At 38.4% G+C, this 20554-nt stretch overlaps 1 protein-coding gene across 7 annotated transcripts in view; it reads left to right on the top strand.

Annotated features, from left to right (window-relative positions):
* The first annotated feature begins 6191 nt into the window (after window positions 1–6191).
* Window positions 6192–20554, top strand: part of MIA2 (MIA SH3 domain ER export factor 2) — a 37853-nt gene continuing 23490 nt past the window's right edge. For 3 of the 7 annotated variants that reach the window (XM_051806481.1, XM_051806482.1, XM_051806479.1), the window contains exons 1-9: window positions 6192–6487; window positions 7996–8129; window positions 9375–9461; window positions 9788–11594; window positions 14236–14451; window positions 14597–14697; window positions 17550–17681; window positions 20174–20195; window positions 20304–20392. In XM_051806481.1, coding sequence (XP_051662441.1) covers window positions 6373–6487; window positions 7996–8129; window positions 9375–9461; window positions 9788–11594; window positions 14236–14451; window positions 14597–14697; window positions 17550–17681; window positions 20174–20195; window positions 20304–20392 — 2703 coding nt within the window. In that variant the 5' untranslated portion in view covers window positions 6192–6372. Of the gene's footprint in view, window positions 6488–7995; window positions 8130–9374; window positions 9462–9787; window positions 11595–14235; window positions 14452–14596; window positions 14698–14988; window positions 16135–16479; window positions 16583–17549; window positions 17682–20173; window positions 20196–20303; window positions 20393–20554 lie in introns of those variants that run through there. The other 4 variants (XM_051806483.1, XM_051806484.1, XM_051806486.1 and 1 more) reach the window with 4 other exon arrangements.

The following is a 20554-nucleotide window of genomic DNA, read 5'->3' as shown; positions in this document are numbered from 1 at the left end:
TTAGATGTTATTAGTTTGCAAGTTTCAACTAACTTCACACTTCAAATTGCCTTAGGAAGCCATTTTAGTTTTGTCAATTATATTTTTTACCTAACTGAGTATTTTTGAGGTTTCTTATTTTGAGCTTATGTGATTCACTGCTGTAGTGTATTTACTCTACAAGTCTTAATGACTGATACTAATAATGTCATTATACAAAACTCCTGGCCACTGTTTCAGAGCACCATTATTAACAGCGTTTATAAAAACAATGCGGTGGGTCCAGGTAGGTGAATTAGGGATTGGATTGATTAAATTGTTTCAGGTTATATTACATTCAGGCAGCAATGTATTTCTGATGGTGAAAATACAGGAGTTTTGTTGCCGAGTACAAACTTGGTGATGTATTTGATAGTTTAACGTTTGTTAGAAGAATCTTACTGCCATGGTTCAACTGTGCCAATAATTGTTAGCCTTGCTAAATCTAAGCTCAGTGCAATGTAAACATCAGTATGTGATAACTTTGTAATAATGAAGTTATCTAAGAGCTAGGTATTCCAGTCAATATTCCAATCAGAAATAGTATGAGATAGTAGTATACTACTAGCACAATAAAGCAGCAGTATTTTTACTAACTGTTACATTTTCCCTCAAGGTCCCCTCCTCTCATCCTGAAACAATTTCAGAGCTGTGGATAGGAGAGACCACAGAAATAGCTGACAACTTCAAGACTAAATGAGATGGAATAGGTTGTATTTTCTGAGCATTTGGTGCAGATAGCATGGGGTAGGAAATGATTAATTATTTTTTTTATTTCCCCCCTAGTGGTGAGTTGAGATCAAAGGAAGAACACCTTGTTCTCATTTCACTCAAGTGGAAAAAGGAACAATGTTTTTTCCCTTTTCTAGGAAAGCAGTAGAGATGCTTTATGTGAGTAGAGAACATACCATGTATGCTCTATGCCTGTCTTGTGGAGTGCTTCCATCAGATAGTCCCTTCTAGCTTTAAGTATAATTTCAAAAGCCAGTTGGTTCATTTTTTTAGAGCCTGTATACTATGCACTGACTCTGTATCATTACTTATTATGTTTTTCTTCAGTCCTGATGCACAGATAAAGTGGAAGCCTCCAAGAATGTGTTTTTTCCACAATGCTCCACTTGGGAGTCCTTGTCAGCATAGATTTTATACAGATTGTTCATTAACTATAAACCGAAACATGACTTTACATAAAAGGTATACATCTTCAGATTCCTGCACCTTTATTTCAGGCAATGTCTTTGTGCTTGAAACTTCTTTATATTTTATTCAAAGGAAACCTGAACATAAATTTTCCTGGAGAAAGTAAGTATTAGTAAACTGAACACCCCCCTCCAGCAAAGTTAATTTCCAAAACCAGTAAATTTGCAAATAGATATCTAGAGCATCTTTTATTTCTCAGGAAAGTAATGGTCTTGTGGTTAGGTCCCAGTTACAATTTTAACATTCAGGTTCAGCTGCTGATTTTTTAGCAATTACTGTGGTATAACAGGGCAAACACTTGTTTTATCTTTAAAATTAGTTTCCCTGATCAAAGAAGTACTTCTCTGAGACCATGTGTATTTATGACAGGATCAAATGCTGCAACAGTGGTGTATGAGTAGTATACAGAGACCTGTGTTTCACTCTTTCAGACTTCTTTTTTCTCCTCTTATTCCAGCAGTTATTATTAGGTGACAGTATTCTATTATATGGCAAAATATGAGGCATTGAAAGCTTGGAAATGTGTTCTGAAGATGCAAAATTATAAAAGTCACAGGTTCCATGATTTTCTAGAAATGCACTGAGTTATGTTTGTAACTGGTTTTGTAATAGGGAATCTTGCTATTTGTTATCATAGGTAAAAAAGTTGGTTTAAGTCTGGATGATGAATGACTGTTACCTGTTAAAATTTGTCCAACTGGAAGCATGAATTAGTGTTACTTTTCTTCCTTTGACTTACTTTTTAAAAGATACTTGTTTAAAAAAATCTTTTTGGCATGACACTTGATCCAGTGTAAAAGTTGATCCATATTTTCAGCCAAACATCCTTAGTCAAGAGAACTATGTTGTTAAATTGCTTTTGCCGTGGACTATATTCTTCCATATATTAGTGCAATATTCTACACTGTGAAACTCTATATTCTGTATAGAATAGCCCTTTGGTGCTATCATAAAAGTGTAGCCAAAGCTGTATATTATAAACTATACAGTACTTATTATAAAACAGATATTAGGAGAACTTTTACCAACTTATGATTTGCTTTGGGATCTTTATTAATAAAGCAGACACTGAGTGGTGTAGGAAATGCAACATCTCCCTTACTTATACAAAGCCATGTCTTCAAAGAGCCATCCAGTGTACTCAGATTATTTAAATTACACCATTAATTCTGAGTTGACCCTTCTGTGAATTTTAGTATAAGAACCATAGGAATTTTAGCCACAAGAGACGTCTGCCTTTCTACTCAGTAGTTACAGTTACTAAGATGTCATTGCAAATAATTTAATAGTTTCATCCTAATGAAAGCTGTTGGAAATATCTCTTTTTCATTATCATTGTTTGTCTGCACATATGCAATAGTACTCATGTTCATTACTTCAGTTCTGCAGAATGAAAATTAACTGAAGTCTCCCTCTATCTGCTATAAAGCTTTCAACTTTGTCCTTTGGAAGCCAGCTGCAATAAACTCTATGAATCTTTGACTTTGGTTCAAAGGTGATTAGAAGTTATGCTTGTATAGCATATGGAAGTATAGGATTTGCACCCAAAAGTAAAGAATATTTGATATAAATATGATTTATTATTGAAGTTACTAGAGGAACAAAGAACTAGAGATCAGAGCAGCATTCATCAGCATTTAAGCCTTGAAAAATGGGTGTTGAGACTAAGCTACACAATGAGCAGTGCCCAGAATAACTTGAAAATTTCAGATGTAGATTTAACTGAGTAGCTAAGATGAGCTATTTATTTTACCTCCATGTAAAGACTTGACACTAAATTTGGATATCCGTAGGAAACTGAAGTCAGAGCTATTCTGAGCTATTTTCACAAATACAGCAATAATGTGCAGATCTCAGGGTGTAGGTCTGATTGTTCTCCCACACAAACCTGCTGAAGTATGTAAATTTAGGTGTCAGAATACCCGACTTTTCCATTTTTAGGTAAAGGAGCTCCATGTTGCCAGGTTCAAAAAGGGACTGTTAGCCTTTCTAGGCCCATTGATGGGTTTTCTCCCAATGTTCCGTGGTAGATGTGCAACACTATAAAAGACTTATGACCAGCTGGATAAAAATGTCCTTTTTTTTTTTTTCTTTCATTTGTTCTACACTTAGCATATAGAGAGTTCCAATGCAAATTTCTTGTATATTCCTTCTCACCAATCTGCCCTGTAGAGACCTGGGTATGACCCAAAAAAAAAAAAAAAAGCCTGTCCTACTTTTCTACTTAGCAACTTCCTTTGCGTTTATCATATTTTAGCTGCTTGGCATTCCATTTTTCTCCTTTCACATCCTACAGATGAACCTAGAGGACGCCAGGGAAGGTCCCAAATCACTGAGCCACTAAGCAATACAAGCTCCAAGGGAGGGAGTGTTCATGCTGGGGATGGGGTAGCATTAAAGCTAGTCAGGAGTGACTGGGTGGTGTTTACAGTGTACTTTCCTTGGTGCACAAGGCTCCCTGGTGCGTTACATAACAGCAGAGGCAGCTGGTATACTAAGTCATAGGATAGGCCTGTCTGACAACCAGATCATGTGGCAAAGGAAAGGGCCAAAGTGTTAAATTGCAACTGGAGGACATGTCATCTGCTGTGATGTTTTTGTTTGCAGGCCACTGCGGCTTAGTGTGACCCTGGCTCACCTTGTGCCCTCTCTTTGCTGGCTCAGTAGATCAGACTAAGCATCAGTGTCCGGCAGGTTTGAGTTACAGAGCAGGAGGAAGGGGAAACTATGCTGCAAGTAGGATATAGCTTGGGTTTGGGGAAAGAGAAAACAGTGAATTCTGCATGAGTCATACTCAGGACTGAAGGAGGGGCAGGCCTAGTAGGAACCATATGACTGCAAAGATCAGACTGGGAAGGAATGCAGGTTCTTAGGGTGCTATCAAGAAAGCAGAGAGGAAAGGCTCCCTCATGCAGGAGAGTGGGAAAGGAAAGGTGAAGTCTTTTTTGTAGGTAAGTGAGATGTACTGTGTTTAGGTCACCAAAGAAGTGTAGGAAAACCTTTGAAACAAAGCTTGCTTCTAATGCAAACAAGAAGATGGAGACTCCTTTCTTCACAAGGAGTCACATGGAAAAGACAATGGATACAAGTTAATCCAGGAGAGATTCTGATTAGATAGAAGAGGAAAATTTTTCACAATGAGAACAATTGGCCATCAGCGTAATCTTCCCATGGAAATGGTGTATTCCCCAGTGTTGGACACTTTTAAAATTCATCTGGACCATCCTGTCTAGACCATGCTTTTGCAAAGACAAGATGGACCACATGATCCTTGAGGTCCCCTTCCAACATGGTATTCTATGATTATCTGCAAGATTTCATTTATAGCACAACTTCACACCAATATAACCAGTTTTCAACTCCCTGCATAATTACTACTTTAAAGCATAACCTGTAGTTGAGAAAACATTATTTATAACTCCATATCGGATAATAGGTTGCTAAGATAGAGGGCATTATTTAAAAAGCAGGACATGTCATTTACTTACCTTTGGTATATTGCTCCGTGATATGTGATGTAGGGATAGCACATGGATTTTCTAGTTGTCTTATGAGCCTGAAAACTGCCAAGTACCTTTAAAAGACTTTGGAGTTGAGTAAGTATTCTCCATGCTAAAGGATTTTACTTAGAGTCTAGTGCATGAGAAAGCTCCAAAACAGTATGTGGAAAAAAAATTCTATTCAAAGTTCCCAATGACCAGCTACAAAGTATCTAAAATGTATCGGTGCACACAAAATAGTTTATTAAACAAACAAATCAACAGAAAGCTAGAAAACTGTCAGTAGCTATATTAGCAATCATGCAAATCAATATAAGCGTAAAACTGATAGTTCATCTCTTCAGTTAAGAGAACAGAAATTTGGCAGAAAATACACCCCGCCCCCTGCATTCCAGCTGGTCCTTGGAGATCAGAGGGTCTGGATGTGGCTGGGCTTAATTTATTATTATAATCAATTTGGCAGGATAGTCATGTTCAGTAAGAACTTTCACCAGCACAGATTCAATAATAGTTTAATTTACCAATCCAAAACTACAGTCCTGTTGTGTTCAATAAGAACCTTTACTGTCCCAGATTCACACACATGTTTATTCAAACAACAGAAACACACATTTGGGATTGCTGTTGATAAACGGACTAGCTGTGATAGAGCTCTAACAATAACAATAATATTGTGCTAGCCTGGGTAATAATAACTGCACATAAGGTTACTAAGCAGGCATCCCTGCTTGTGAAGAGGGAGAGGAGAGTAGCCTGCCAAGTGACTCCCAGACCTTTTCATGTCTTCCTCCTAACTACATGAAAATTCTACCCTCCTGATATACAGCCCAGTCTTATTCTCCTCCTCCATCTTTACATGTAGCATAATCTAGGTGGAGAGTTGAGTAATGTAGTCATATATATGGTAGAATGTACTTCATTAATCTTATTAGTATATGCAGGATATGCATTTTAATATCTAAATAACCCTTAATCAGGCAAAAGTTACTTTTTTTGGCCATGGTGTCCTTCAAAGCTCTGGTCATATGACTTTGTTCTCTTCAGTTCTTCAGAGCCAAAAGAGGACCATCCTACCCCCACAGGACCTCCTCCTTAAGCCAACTCATCCTTTCTTGACATCAGCTATGTAGAGTTCCATCCACAAAGATAATGTAGAAGGTATGTGGTGTAGGCTGTAGATAGTAGGCTGTCTCAGGCCTTGCCTGGCTGCTTGGTCATCATCCCACACCATCTTAAAATCAGATGGAAGATGTACATTAAAAATGCATTCATAATCCAGAAATAATCCTATTATACAACTCCTGTCGAATTTCCCCAAGCACAATCTTCTACAAACTCAGAACAGAAGAATCTATCTGATAGAGGCTAAATATTGATGTGACCAGAACTAGTTTCTTTGTATTCAAAGCGTCAGCCTAGCTATCAGAACATAGTTAATTATTAATGCATGTGTATAATCAGGACGTCTGACTCTGCAGATTGTTAGCAGGTTAGCATAGTGTACTTAGGGTTTAAGCAGATGAGAGAAGGAAAATAGGATTGTAAGTTTACTTGCAATGTTTTGTTAGGCTAAGAAAAATAATGTAGAATATTCTTGCTAACGGCACATCTATGCAGTTTCCACAATTTCAGTGCATTCTGGATTTAATCTAAAATGTCAAAGATCTTGGATCAGAGAATTCTGTTGTTAGTAATTTCATTTTCAGCAAGTGTGCAGAGTACAAAGGTACTTTCAGAATGGAAGAAGTGTGGTGATCCAGAATGTGAGAGTAAGTAAAAATTTGGTTTTTTTTCAGAAGGAGTCTGTGGTATATATGCAGCTATTACAAACCATACTTTCAAAATTAGCAATGAAATAGACTGAAAATAAGTAGCCATAGCAAATGTTTGTTGTTAATACACTAAGTTTACGAGCAATAGGCTTAAACTTTTAAAACAAAAAGAGAAAAAAAAAATACTTGCTGGATTGTTGTGTAAGGATATACGGATCAAAGTTCAGTAAAAATACTTTTGCACAGCTAGTTTTTCTCAGGTTTCCCAAAATGGGCAGTATAAAACAACTTTAAAGTATTTTAACTCATTTTTTACAGGTACAAAATAATTTTTTTAAAAAAAACCCAAATAGATAAAATATAAATAAAATAAAAATGGTAGGCTTTAAACTGAGAAAGAAGACTCTAACATGTGTTTATAGTACATTCATAGCCTATTCTGCAAAACTCTTTTTTTTTCTACTGTAAGCAAGCTGTTTGGTTTGGGATTTTTTTTGTAATTCTTCTTTAAAAACATGTTCTTAATATATCCTCTTTACTTATTTTTTCTTCTTTACCATGAAGTAAGTGCTGTAAATAGTTATGTAGTTCCTGAGCAGTAAATAGCTCTGTGGGAGGCAGAGCCACTGAATCACAAGTGGGCAGCAGCAAATAATGCCCCATTTATTATCCATCGATTACCATTGTGAAACCTATCACAGTTATAGGAAGCTGTTTCTAAGCTGTTTCCATTGGTTTGGCAGCCTTAAGTTTTGCATTTTCAATGTAGATACCTTTTCCTGAAGTGGAAGAGACCTTAGATTTCCTCTGATGATGGATTTTTATTTTCCTGTGGAGCCATACCAACTTCAATGGGTTCTGGATGTTCAGAGAAGTCTATCTTTGTGGAACAGCATGTGGAATGGGCTCCAAACTGACCAGAGCACATCAGTAGTGCTTTCTGTGGGGAGACAGGGGTGGAGACAAAGAAAATTTAAAGTAATTCAAACTGAATTGGAAACTTTGGTCTTAACAATGTGTTTAAGGTTCAAGTTGCTTAAATTTACTTATTTCCTTCATAAGATAAATGTATGCAAAATAGAGGACAAAATCCCTGAAGTAATACTAGATTTAACTTAGAATTTCTAAAATACAAAATTATAAGTATGTCTGAGAAATATTTTTTAACTGTTTAGATCTGGCTTTAGTAGTTAAATTTGCTAATTCTACATACACATTTAAGCATTGAAACTTTGGCTGAGCAAATGTTGGAAAATGTCCACATAGGACAAGAGCTTTTCCACTTGGTGTCTGCAGTAAATAGGAAAGAAAACAGGAGAGGGCTGCTTTTTCCATTAGTCACTTTCCACTTGATGATATAAACAGATCAGTATCATAACAAAGCACATACATTAAAATGTTTAATACATCAGTATTATATATACATCAGACTTCTTCAGTAACCAGACTTCAGACAAAATGGCAGCTATGCTTATTTGTTTCTTTTTTTCTACATATTATTCCAGAGGCAATGAGCCGAGTTCAAGCCACTACAGACTATTTAGGGCCTGATTGCCGGTATCTTAACTTCAAAACAGGAGAAGAAATAATGGTATACTCCAAACTTTCCAGGGAAAATGAAAACCTGTGGATTGGCAGTGTAAGTACTTCAATCCGAAAGACTTTCCCTGTAAATATTTTAGATACTGTAATAAGAGCATAACAACTGCAGACTGCTTGCTTCTAAGGATCTTCCACTTCTTTTGTAACATTAACCAGTCCTGGATCAATACAGTATTTGGGAGATGGGTCATTGTTGCTATATTTATATAGAAAGCGAAAATCAAATCTTGGAAAAGATCACTCATGAAGAAACAAAGTCAAGACTAGAATACAAGTTTTCTGACTCCTTCATGTTATCATTTGGCTGTAATGATTTCATTTGGTTCCCTTAAAAACACTCAGGTCTATCAGGTCAGGTTCCTACCTACAGGTAGGTAAGAAATCCAGTGCTGGGACCTGACTTCACAGTTCAGTGCTTAAGGAAAGTTCCCAGGGAAGTTATCATGCATATTTAATGATTTGGAACAATGGACAACACAGAACAGCCATTTGAGAAGGAATAGATGCATTGATCCAAATCAAGTTTTACTGCTAGTAAAACTGTGTAAGTACTTCAAAACTAGAATATATTGGTAAACTTTTTTTATCGTAAATGATCTTTCATGTTTATTGTTTAACAGTGAAATTCTGTCTTCCTTTTTTTCATTTGGGAGTATCTTTGCAGGTACCTCACTATTCCTTGCCTTCCAAGATGTATTCCTCCATTAAAGACAATCTGCAATGATTTGATGTAAAGCTAGCAGTTGGTTTCTTGGCCAGAAGGACTTTACTTGATTCTTTTGGACATTATCATTAACTTATTTTCTGCAGTGTTGCTGTCTTCATGGCCATTTTCTCTTCTGCTGCTTGTACCTGAATGTCATATCCTACTTTTCTTGTAACTTATTACGGGTCATTAGTTATTAATCATGACTTTTCTCCCACTTGAGACAATGGGAGCCAATTTTAGTAGGAGCTGGTTGCGACCATCTATGCACACAACACTGTCTTCAGCTGAAACACTTTTAAGGCTACTGCCTGGGTTCTGCACAAACACACATTCATAAAAATAACACACAAAATAGCAGTATGGAGCAATACACTTCCCCTTGCTTTCTGAAATGGCAAATGGAACATTTCTGTGAAGGAAAAATAAACCAGTCTTCTGACGAAACAGAATGAAGGGGATGGGGGCAGTTCTATAAACTTATTGTTCATCCATGCTTTTCTAGGACATATGCAAGCATCTAACATATTTATCACTGAAGTTTAAATGTTCTCATTCCTTTTATATTTTTTACAGAAAGGAAAGGATTTTGGATACTTCCCAAGAGATGCTGTGAAGGTTGAGGAAGTTTTTATTGGAGAAGAAGTTGAAGTGCTCACTAAGGTAAACCAACACCACCAGATTTTCCAGTGTAGTTTACAGCAACTGAAAATCTAATATTCGGTAAGAAATTCAAGTGTTGATGCATATTTTATTCCAGATAATTCAAAACATTTGTTTTTTACACTTGCTCCATTTGCATGTTTATTGTCCTCTAAAATATTTATGTAATTCATTATATAGAACCCTTAGGAATAATACAATTAATTATAGTTCTTTGTGTAAATTTATAACTATACAGACAGAATGAGAATATATATTGCTGTGCTACACGGTGCTATAGAAAATTACACATTAAACCATTTTAAAAGTTAATATTATTCTTTTAGGAAACTGATTTCCTCTGTCTTCATGAAGATAAGTATGTTTTTGAAAATGAAGATAGCACATTATATGATCACAACAAAGAAAGTGAATATTCATTGTCTGATGCAGAACCAAAGCTGCATGAAAACAAAACCTTAAATTACACAAAAGACTCCATACAAAATGAAGAAAGAATTGAATCAGTTTCTGAAAACGATTCTGAGGAAACTCACGCTCAGGAGCCTGCAAACAAAAAGTTGGTTAGAAAAGACGATGGTAAAGAGCCACAAACGCAAAATAGTCTCCCACTAGAACCCATTCAAACTCAGTCTAGCTGGATTTCAGGATGGTTCACCACAGAAAGTAAAAATGATGAAGAGCCCTTAAAAGTTGTTACTGAATCTTTAGAAGAAAATAAATACCAAGGGAGAAAAATAATGGTAACAGACGAAAATGACTTACAGGAGCCAAATGACAAGGAGGAACAAGAACCCCCAGCACCTGGTTGGTTTCAAGGTGGACTGACGAACTTTCTGTTTTTTGGTGAAGAGAATGAAGATGTAGATTTGGCATCAGAAAAAAATGATCCACAAATCCATGATGTTTCTGGTGTGCCTGAGCATACCAATACTGAACAGGAAACACCAGACACAGAGTTACTGTCAGAAGAAGAAAAGAGTGAAAGCCAAGAATCCAAATCAAATTGGTTTAATTTGGGTTTAAGCGATGTTCTTAATTTTGGCCATGCTGAGAAAGATACAATTGCTACAGAGGACCAGAAAAGTGGAGAAACAAAGGATGGAGCAAATAAGAATGAGGAAGAGCAGACTTTAGACCAGAAAGAATCACACATGGACAAAGAATCAAAGGAGACAGCTAAAGCAGTGACAGAGGAAGATGAAGAGAATTATGCACAAGAAATAATAGATTCACACAGGCCAAATCCTGAGGAGATACCAGCAAGCGTACAAACTCTTAATAACACCAAAACCACCTCAAATAGCACAGAATCATCTTTTGATATACTGACATGTGACAAAGAGAAGCCAATTGAACCTTACAGTTCAGAAGAAGACTTGGTATCAGAAATCCAACTGTTGAAAAACACTGAAGCTGAAAAGAGAAATCAGGAGTCAGAAAGCAGACGTGGCCAGTCAGGTTGGTATACAAATATCTATAATAGTTTTATTGATTATAATACAGACACACATGATAATCAACAGGGACATGAATCAATTGCATCAGATCAGATTTCTTCTTCTCCTAGCCTACCTCCAAATTGTGATCCCTCAGACATAAAAGATATAGAAGAAAAGCCCGACACATCTGAAGAAGAGAGCCATTTCTTCTCTTTTAGACATTTTGCAGACATACTGAAGTTTCAGAGTTCAACAGTCAAAGAAGAGCAAGTGCAGAGTTATGGGGAACTACCAGGAACCACAAATAATCATCCAAGCATCAAGAAGACCCCATGTGACAGTGAACCAAGTCTTAGTCTGGAAACACCTGAGAAAGACAAACCAGTCAAAGCTTGTAATGCACAACAAAATTCAGCATCCAAAAGCCATTTCAAAATGGATAATGATGTAAAAGAGAAAATTCACAAACCAGAGAATAAAAACAATCCACTGAGTTTTTATGAAAACAACATCAAAGATTTCAGTCAGGATATTTTTAATAATGAACATAATCAGAAACCTGGGGAGTCCCAAGAACTGACTCCAGACCAACCTTTCTCTCCTCAAACCTCATCTAGCTTTGGTTTAACAGGTACCAAAACTTCTGAAGAAACTGGCCATTTGGAAGACATGTGGAGTTTCAGAATGGAAGGTAAAAACTGCTTGCAGAGAAGAACTAAGCTTCCATAATAAAAAAAAAGGCCTCGGTAAAACCTTGATAAAATACCACAGGGAAAAAAAACTGAAGGCATTTCAAAACAGAAGGTTAAACATAAAGAATCAGATAACAGTAATGCAGATACCTCCAAAGAGACTGATCTTTCTCTTCAGCTGGCAGTGACAAACAGGGCAGTGGAGGAAAAAAACTACAACAAAATCTACCAACCTAGTAGAATATTCAACAGCTCTTGATGCTCTTACTGATAGCTTGTCAGAGAAAAGTGACAAACTGAACAAATTCCTATAAACATGCAGCATTATCAGAAAGGTGAAGCAGAAGTAACATGGGAAGATTCATATTCCCAATATCAGCTTCTGGTACCAGGGAATGGACAGTCTTAACCCTGATCTTAGAAAGAATATAAACATTACCTGTGATACAGTAAAGGAAAACATTATTCTGTATCTTTAGGTTTAGGCCCATCAATTCAAGCTATTATGGTAGTGCAAGATACAAAAGCATAGAAAATAAATCTGAGTTTTGGAAGGCATCATCAAACACTACTTCAAAAAGCAAAGTAATACCAAAGTCTTCAGCTGAATCCAAGTCCAAAAAAGTATTTACAAAGGCAATTTACCAAAAATAAAAAAAAAGTCATGTGGTATTAGTCTGATCAAATGTGAACTTTTACCCTAGAAGCTCTCTAAAATAGAAGACATTTTTAAAGAAAAAAAAATAGATACCTAATTTCTCCTAAACCCCTCAAACTAGAAAGCCAGACTGCTATTAAAAAAAAATTAATTAAATCTTGACAACCTGGGATTGCTCGTAAACCTGGCTGATAGAATATATGTTGAAAAACAAGATACTGTTGTAATCAAAAAGATGGATAATACTGGAAAAATAAAAGATTGCTGCTACTAAAACTAGTTAGAAGAAGAAAAGAAAAAAAGAGAAAGAATCTGAAAATCAGAGAGTAAAAGTCCAGAAATATAAATAATAGCAATTATATTCTAGTAGAAAGAGTTCCAGTAGTATTTTTACCAGACCACCAGGGTTCTTTGCAAATATATTGAGTAAAACTAACAATAAGCCCATCAGAAAAAGTCTAAGTATACATGTTTTGTCAAAAAGCCAAATGAAAATAGAAGTGACACTAGGACTACTGTCACTAGTATACTTAATACTGCACAGAATGATGAGATGGAGGTAGGAGCAAAGGAATCTGAACAAGAAAAGATACTCCTAAATGTGGAGAAGGTGCAGAAAATGCTGAAATCAATTTAGAAATCATGCAAGAAAAATGTGGGGAAGGACAGCTTGGCATTCTGTAAAAAATGCGGGAAAACAAGGAAATTGACAAAATCACAGTAGGGTGAAGAGTTCATGTCCCAAAAAAAAGGAAAACCATGCAAATATTGTATGATGAACAGATTTACCAAACACATTAATAACATTCCAACAATTTTATTTAAAGCTAAAACAAAATGTTCCCTCTGTGAGGGAAGCAAACTGCTGCAGCTGCAGCAGCAATTTGAAAAGATTCATCATGAAATCACAGCTTACTCAACTAAAGATAATCCTATGCAGAGGGAACAGGTCATTGTCTCTGCACAAAAGGGGCACAATTTTGACACTGGGCAGGGAAAAATATATGGAAAAAAGGAATGTTCTTCTAGAGCTGGCAGAGCTTTTGTCTGCTATACAATTAAGTGTGCTGCCCAAAATGCAGCTAAAGTTACTAGGCTAATGTTTCACTAACAGTGATTTAGCAAGAACAAAATATCCTTTGTTGTCAGAAAAAAGTACAACAGATACAACGCTGTCTCCTTCTGGTGATTTAAAATTAAGAGATAGTGAGCCTAACTCACACTAGTTAATGTCTAATTTACGATATTTTGAGGATCTGATAACACAGGTTGTGTTAATATAATTGTATCACTTTAAGAGCCAATTACTTGTCTTGAATTTTGACTACTGGAGTATTTGTGATGCATATCTTTGGCCCACTGTCTTGAAGCATAGAATTAAATTAAACAATCCATCATTTTATTTTTTTTATTCGTGGGTAAGCAAGATGTGCGTTTTTTTGAAAGCACTATTTTATTGACTTCAGACAATTTACTCCAAGTCACTAAAACTAAGGCAGCCAGTTGTCTTCAGTCATACTTCTGCATGAATATGCCTGTGGTTCCTTGTATTTTGCAGTGAAGCTTGTTATCTTGTGGAAATTCATTAATCTTTAATCCTACATGGCATTTTTAGTTGTTCTCCTCCTAAAGCTCTTGTATTTGGATATAAGAAAGAGATTTACTAATCCTGACCAGGGAATCTATATGCTATCTATCAAATCCTGAACACTGATTTTTAACTCCTTTACTACAACACAAGTTTTGCTTAAAGCTCTATCCTCCAAATTCTGAGATCATTATTTGAATAGTATTTCTTAAATAATTTCTTAATCATAAATCTTAGCATATTTACTCTAATGTGGTATTCTAATGTTTGGCTTTAAACTGAGAAAAATAAAAAAAATTTAAATCTCTGTAGAGGTTAATATCTTATCAGAGTACGTATGTGTAAGTTGAATCCTCGGAAAATAACCATGATTTCCCTTTACATTTATTTGTAGGAGTAGGCAGAAGAAAGCTACTAGAAGAAACACCAGAGAAGAAACATGAAATAAATGTAGCTGTAGATAGGGAACTCAGCAGTGACCAAGATTCAAAAGGAACAGCCATTGCCTCAGTAAATTCTGAAATAAAAATGGACAGTTCAGTAGCTGACTCCGTATTTGATGTCAAAAAGCCTTTCTCAGATGCCATCCAGAACTATGTTCCAAGCAACGGTAAGTGTTGAGTTTCTTAATTTTAAGGAAAATTAATTTGCAACATTAAAAAAAACCCAAACCACTAAAAACCAGTTGGAATTACATGAAGCTAACAATTGTAATGTAGAATCTCTTTTTTTTTTATTTCCTATGATCAAACTAGAAGGAGGCTGGATATATCAAATACTACTCTGCTTGAATGTTCTGGAGATCAGGGACTCAATGAAATCTGTATTGTCAGCAGTGATGAGTGTTATCAAAAAGGTAAGAATTCTTTCTGTGACATAGCATTGACACTAGTGCAAAATTAAGCCAGTTACAGGTTATGTTCAGCAAGGAAGCTCCTAAAAAAAAAAGAAAAAGAAAAAACGAAAAAATCCTTTTAAAGAAACCCTCTGAAGTTTTTTGCTTCTGCGGTTATCTGATGCCAAATGAGACAAAGATAGCTCAGGAAAATGTCAGGTCAGCTGCTGCTCATCTGCCTGTTATTTGCAGTGCAGAATCTGATGGACATAGGGTGTGAGGGGATTTTTTGGGTTTTTTGGGTTGTTTTCAGAAGAGCCAGGAAACACCTCAGTGGTGTTTTTAAATTTTCAAGTGTGTTTGCTGGTTGTTTGTGGTTTTAAAAATGAAAATAATAGCTCTCTGTAGTTCCCATGATAGTACTGATTAAATTTGCTTGGACTTAGAGTTTGGGTTAGGATGACTAAAATAACCAGAATGCTTCCATTGTTTTTAAAAAGTATTTTCAAAGCCTTGAGTCCCAAATATTCCCCTAGTTTGTAATTGCATTAAAAATACTTTTCTAGGCAAATATGAAAAATACAAAATGGGGTTATTATTGCTATGGGGATGTTTTAAATATCAAAACATAGGGCAGAGTGAAGGTGGACCTTAATGGACATAACTGCACAAGAAATGATGCTGCCAGAGAGAAAAGGTAGATGGTGTTGCACTGTCTTTTCTAAACAAAAGAACAGTATCAGGAAAAATGAATAATTTTGGTGTTTTGGTATAACTTTGTTTAGATTGATTAACTGAAGTTTAAGAACCACATAAATGTGTTCCTGATTTACAACGTACTTATACAGAATAGGGTTAAACTGCAGTCTAGGATGATGAAGACTGAAAGGCTTTGTTTGTCATGACCCAGACTGGATCGTAGTGATCGCTGACAGTTCGCCACTACGGCCAAACTCATTCCTGTTTGTTTGACACAGCTAAAAAAGCCACTGCCACCTTTTACTTAGCCCAGTCCCTTAGGTGGTACCAGCTTCACAGGCAAGTCACTCGCCTTGCACTGTGAAAGTTGAGTTAGCACACGTTAATTAAAAAAATCATTAAAAGAAAAGTTAAAACAAACAAACACAAAAATAGAGTTAGTCTCAGTGAATAGGATGGAGAAAAATCCTTTGCCATGTGGCATTGCATTTGTACACTGGCGCCGCAGCAGCCCCGGTACGATCAGTTTTCGGCAGACACGGGGCAGGAGGTGACGCCCCAGCCCTGCGCCACCGGGGCTGCTCCCCCCGCGCTCCACCTGCTGCCCCCGCCCCGCCGGGCACGGACAGCCCTGCGCCAGCACCGGCAACACGCACGGCGGCTGTCCCGGCGGGAGTCGGGCCCTTCCCGAGCATTCTGTTTCTGGGATCACCCGCCCGCGCTCGGGCGCACATGGAGGCAGCGGGCACCGCGCGGGAGGTGAGTTTTCCTGCGCGTAACTTTAGGGAGTGACAGGAGCGGATTCCCGCGGGGCCATGTCGGTGCCGGAGCAGGGGGGTGGGGGGAGCTACCGGTCCTTCCCGGCTGCGGCCCCCCTGCCAAGGGGAGGGTCTACCGGGAGAGGCCCCGAGCCGCCGCTGGGCGAGCGACGGAAGCCAGGCCCGGCCCCACCACTCCCACCTGTGCCGCGCCGTCCCCCCCGCTTTCCGCGGCAGCGGTGGCTCTTTCCCGGCATCCCCCCCTCCCGGGCAGTGGTACGGGCCGGTTGTCAGGCGGCGGGCCGGAAGGGGCGCGCGCCGCCCGCGGGAAGATGGCGGCGGGCGGCCGCGGGGAGCCCGGGGCGGGCACCGGCACCGCCGGGATGTGGCCGGAGCTGCGGGACAGCGCCCGGCGCTACTGCGGGCTGGCCTGGGAAGGGGCGCGCTGGGTGAGCGAGGGAGTGGCTCCGGGGCCCACCTCCGCCCGGGGAAGCGGGGGCTGGGGGCCGTGCGGCGGGGGGCTCAGGCCGGGGAGAAATCGAAATTTACAGCCCAGTGACATGTCCTTAAGCACGGCTCACATATAGTAAGTGTGAGCTACACTGAGGATGTTGTATCTTTGAGTAAATAGTGAGATCCATTTACAAATAAAATGTGAGTGTATTTAGGTGTTTAAAATGCGTTAAATCACTGATATTTTCAAGTATGTTATTTTAGCATGAGGTTGGCTGAACAGGTTTTTCCACCAGAAAAATATTAAATACTTACTAGTATTGACTCTTCCAACAGTGAAACGTGTAGACAGCTCGAAGGAGAATTTGCTGCAGTACATTCTCAGTACCTAAAAGGGTCCTACAGGAGAGCTGGAGAGGCACTTTTTACAAGGGCTTGTAGTGATAGGGCAAGGGGGAATGGCTTCAAACTGCAAGAGGGCAGGTTTAGATGAGACACGAGGAAGAAGTTCTTTACTGAGGAAATGGTGAGACACTGGAACAAATTGTCAGAGAAGCTGTGGATACCCCAGCCCTGGAAGTGTTCAAGGCCAGGCTGGATGGGGATTTGAGCAACTTGATCTTTTGGAAAGTGTCCCTGACCATGGCAGGGGGATTGGAACTTTGAGGTCCTTTCCAACCAAAACCATTCTGTGATTCTGTGATAGTGGTAGGTTCAGAAGGAAAAGTTTTCAAAGCTTTATCTATTCGTTGTCATATCTTGTTGGAACTTTTTTCTTCTTTTTTTTTATTTACTTGGTAAATCTATAATTCAAAAATCAAATGCTTCTGTTAACCATTTTTTCAGAGTTTTCGGAAAAAAATAGATGTAGAAGGCTTGTAAGTAAATTAAGTCAACATGTAATGTCTGTTTCTGTTGAAAATCTCAACCTCTTTAGCTGAAGCTTTTTACTTTATTTTTCAGGCTGTGGCTTCACTGCCTGAAGATATGAGACCTGGTCCTGATCTGTATGGTTTCCCATGGGAAATAGTGATTTGTGTTGGCATTGTTGGAGCATTTACAATTCTCTTGTTCCTGTACAGAAGTTACCAATCAGTAAGTGTTTTTGTTTAATCCCAGATGGCGGCTAAGCACCACACAGCTGCTCTCTCACTCCATCCCCTGCACAGGGATAAGGGAGAGAATCAGAGGAGTAAAAGCGAGAAAACTCATGGTTTGAGATAAAGACAGTTTAATAGGGAAAGCAAAAGCCATGCATGCAACAAAGCATAACAAGGAATTTATTCCGCTTCCCATGAGCTGGCAGGTGTTCAGCCATCCCCAGGAGAGCAGGGCCCCATCATGCAAAACGGTTACTTGGGGAGACAAACTCCATCACTCCAAACACCACCACCCCCCCCGCTTCCTCCTTTCCCCCAGCTTTGTATGCTGAGCATGATGCCATATGGTGTGGGATATCCCTCTGGTCAGTTGGGGTCAGCTGTCCTGGCTGGGTCCCCTCCCAGCTTCTTGTGAACCTGCAGCCTCCTCACGGGTGGGGTGAGAAGCAGAAAAGTCCTGGACTCTGTGTAAGCACTGAGCAGCAATAACTAAAACATCCATGTATTATCAGCTCTTTTCAGCACAAATCCAAAACCCAGCCCCATACCAGCTGCTGTGAAAAAAATTAACTCTATCCCAGACAAAACCAGCAGAGTAAGCAAGTTGTGTGCAGATATGTAGAGTGCATTAATGGTTTGCACTGAAGTTGTTATCCTTTTCAAGGTATATAATGCTTCATACATATAATGCTGTTGTAGTTGAATTTAGAATCCCTCTAAAAGAGGAATTGAAGGGTCTGTTTTGTCAAGACATTAGGTGTTTAGGCATGTACTGAGTGACTGTTGTCATAAGAGGAAATGCAAGGAAACTTGATGTAGTAAGGCTTCCTTTTTCCTTTTCTATTTAATTTCTACACCAGGCTTTCAAAGACAGCCCTTAAATTATTTTCACAGCATACAGATGTCTTCCTCAGGGTGTATATTTACTGTGTCTGTTGATATCTCTGTGACTACCCTGGCCATAGCCAGACCAGCTCAGGTGTTTCAAGGTAATTGTAAGTGGAAGCAATCCATGTGGTTTCCCATCAAGAAGGGCATTTTAAAACTCTTTGGGCAGTGAGCTTGATTCTGTTTATTGGAACGTTGGAACACTGAACCAATTTCACTGCATGCTTTTTGTGAGCAGTAATCTGGTGACTTCGAGAATTTCAGTACTGAAACCTTTTAATGCACAAAACAGATTATATTTTTGAGGTAATGGCTTTCTTCTATTGTGAGTAAGTAAGAATCTGACTAATAACAGCTGCCTACCATACTTTTCCTAAGGAGATGGGGTCAGTATCCATAACACAGTATTTAAATTTCTCCCCAGTTTTTGCATACTCTCAAATAGTCTGAATGTGATTCTAGTGATAGGTGTAATGATGCTCATGTTTGAAGATGGGTTGGGCAGCTGTTTAGTTTTTCAGATATGAGCAACTGCATTTTTAGGGTTTTAACATCAGCTAACAGGTTGTGTGTAAGGGGATCTGTGTGTGAGTTAATGTAATTGTAACTTGGGTAATACCTTCTGTTTTCTAGCAACATCCCTTTAGATGATTCAACTGAAATCACACAAGCATCAGCTCTGGTATTGTTTTCCTCCTGCTTGTCACTTAAGGCATTAGATATTACAGAAGTTATTGATAGTTTTTTCAATCAGCTGTACTTACAGCTGCACTGACTGCTCTTTGGACAATTGATGATTACCTAGAAGTAATGGGGATTAGCTTTGGGGATGATAGGATAAAAGTACACTTATGACTTTCTTTCCCTCTTTTGTTACTTGGACTACTTAGGCATCCCATGGCTTTAAATGAGGAAGAAACAGGGAAGATCTGAGGGACCCATTGTTACATTAGGCACATGATCCAGGCCCAGCCTTGAGAGAAATGCTATGTTGTAATGTTTTTGAGGGTCCAGCCAAGTTCTGCATCTCTTGCACAGGCCGTTTGTGATAGATTTTGTCCTGAAGTTTGTAAGATTTTGATTCTAGGGCACTAAACCCCACGTGGCAGCTGCTGACTTGGCACTTCCCACTGAGTTGCATCTGAGCAGGATGTCCATGAGGTAGTACCCCTACTGCAGCTCTAACTATTCTGTGTTAAAATGTGTGGGGGGGGTCCCAACAGGAAGTTTGAGCTGGTGTATAGAGCTCTTCCCCCTTCCTTCCCTTTCCTACTCTTTTGATGGTGCATGTCCACTACCACTCTGCGCTGGCAGTCATGGTTATGTGATGACTATACAGAGGTGTGTTATTAAAGTGATCCAAGTGAAAACTAACCTTCTTTCCCTCTTGTCTCTGATGGGAGTGGGAGAGGGACAGGGCAAACACACGGACATGGAGGAGGTAAGAGCAGAAGATACGATTGCCTATTTTTAATAGCAGCCTGTATTTATATTCCTTTTTTAAGTTCCGTGGTTAAACTGATCATGGAACCACAGCTTAAAAGATTAGTTTTCAGATACTATGCAAGAGTAATTGATCAGCTTGTTTTTTTTTTCCAGGTTAGAAGTCGACTTTATGTAGGTAAGCGTATTTTTCATACTGTTTCTTTGGAGTATGACTTCATTCTTTCTTTTTTTGCTCCTTAAACTATTAGGATATTGCAACATTTAAGTGTCATTCTCTTTTTAGGAAGGGAAAACCAGCTTGCCAATAAAATTGCTGAACTAATTGACGAAAAATCCAAAATTCTTGAAAAACTCAGCCTTTGCAAAAAAGAGGTAATGGTTCTCATTTAGTACTTTCAGATGTGTCACAGAAATGGACAATCAAAGTATTAAACTTCTCTAAAAGTAAGATGTTTTAAAGCTTTTAAAGTAATTCTTCAAATGCTTTTTTCTATTGGTACCTTAAGAGCATTAAGGTGTTATCAAGTTCTGCCT

The sequence above is a fragment of the Manacus candei genome, unplaced genomic scaffold, assembly GCF_025592945.1.
Source record: "Manacus candei isolate 608988 ecotype Guabito, Panama unplaced genomic scaffold, ASM2559294v1 h1tg000067l, whole genome shotgun sequence".
NCBI lineage: Eukaryota > Metazoa > Chordata > Aves > Passeriformes > Pipridae > Manacus > Manacus candei.
The sequence above is the reverse complement of the archived record's forward strand: the minus strand, read 5'-3'. Positions and strand labels throughout refer to the sequence as shown.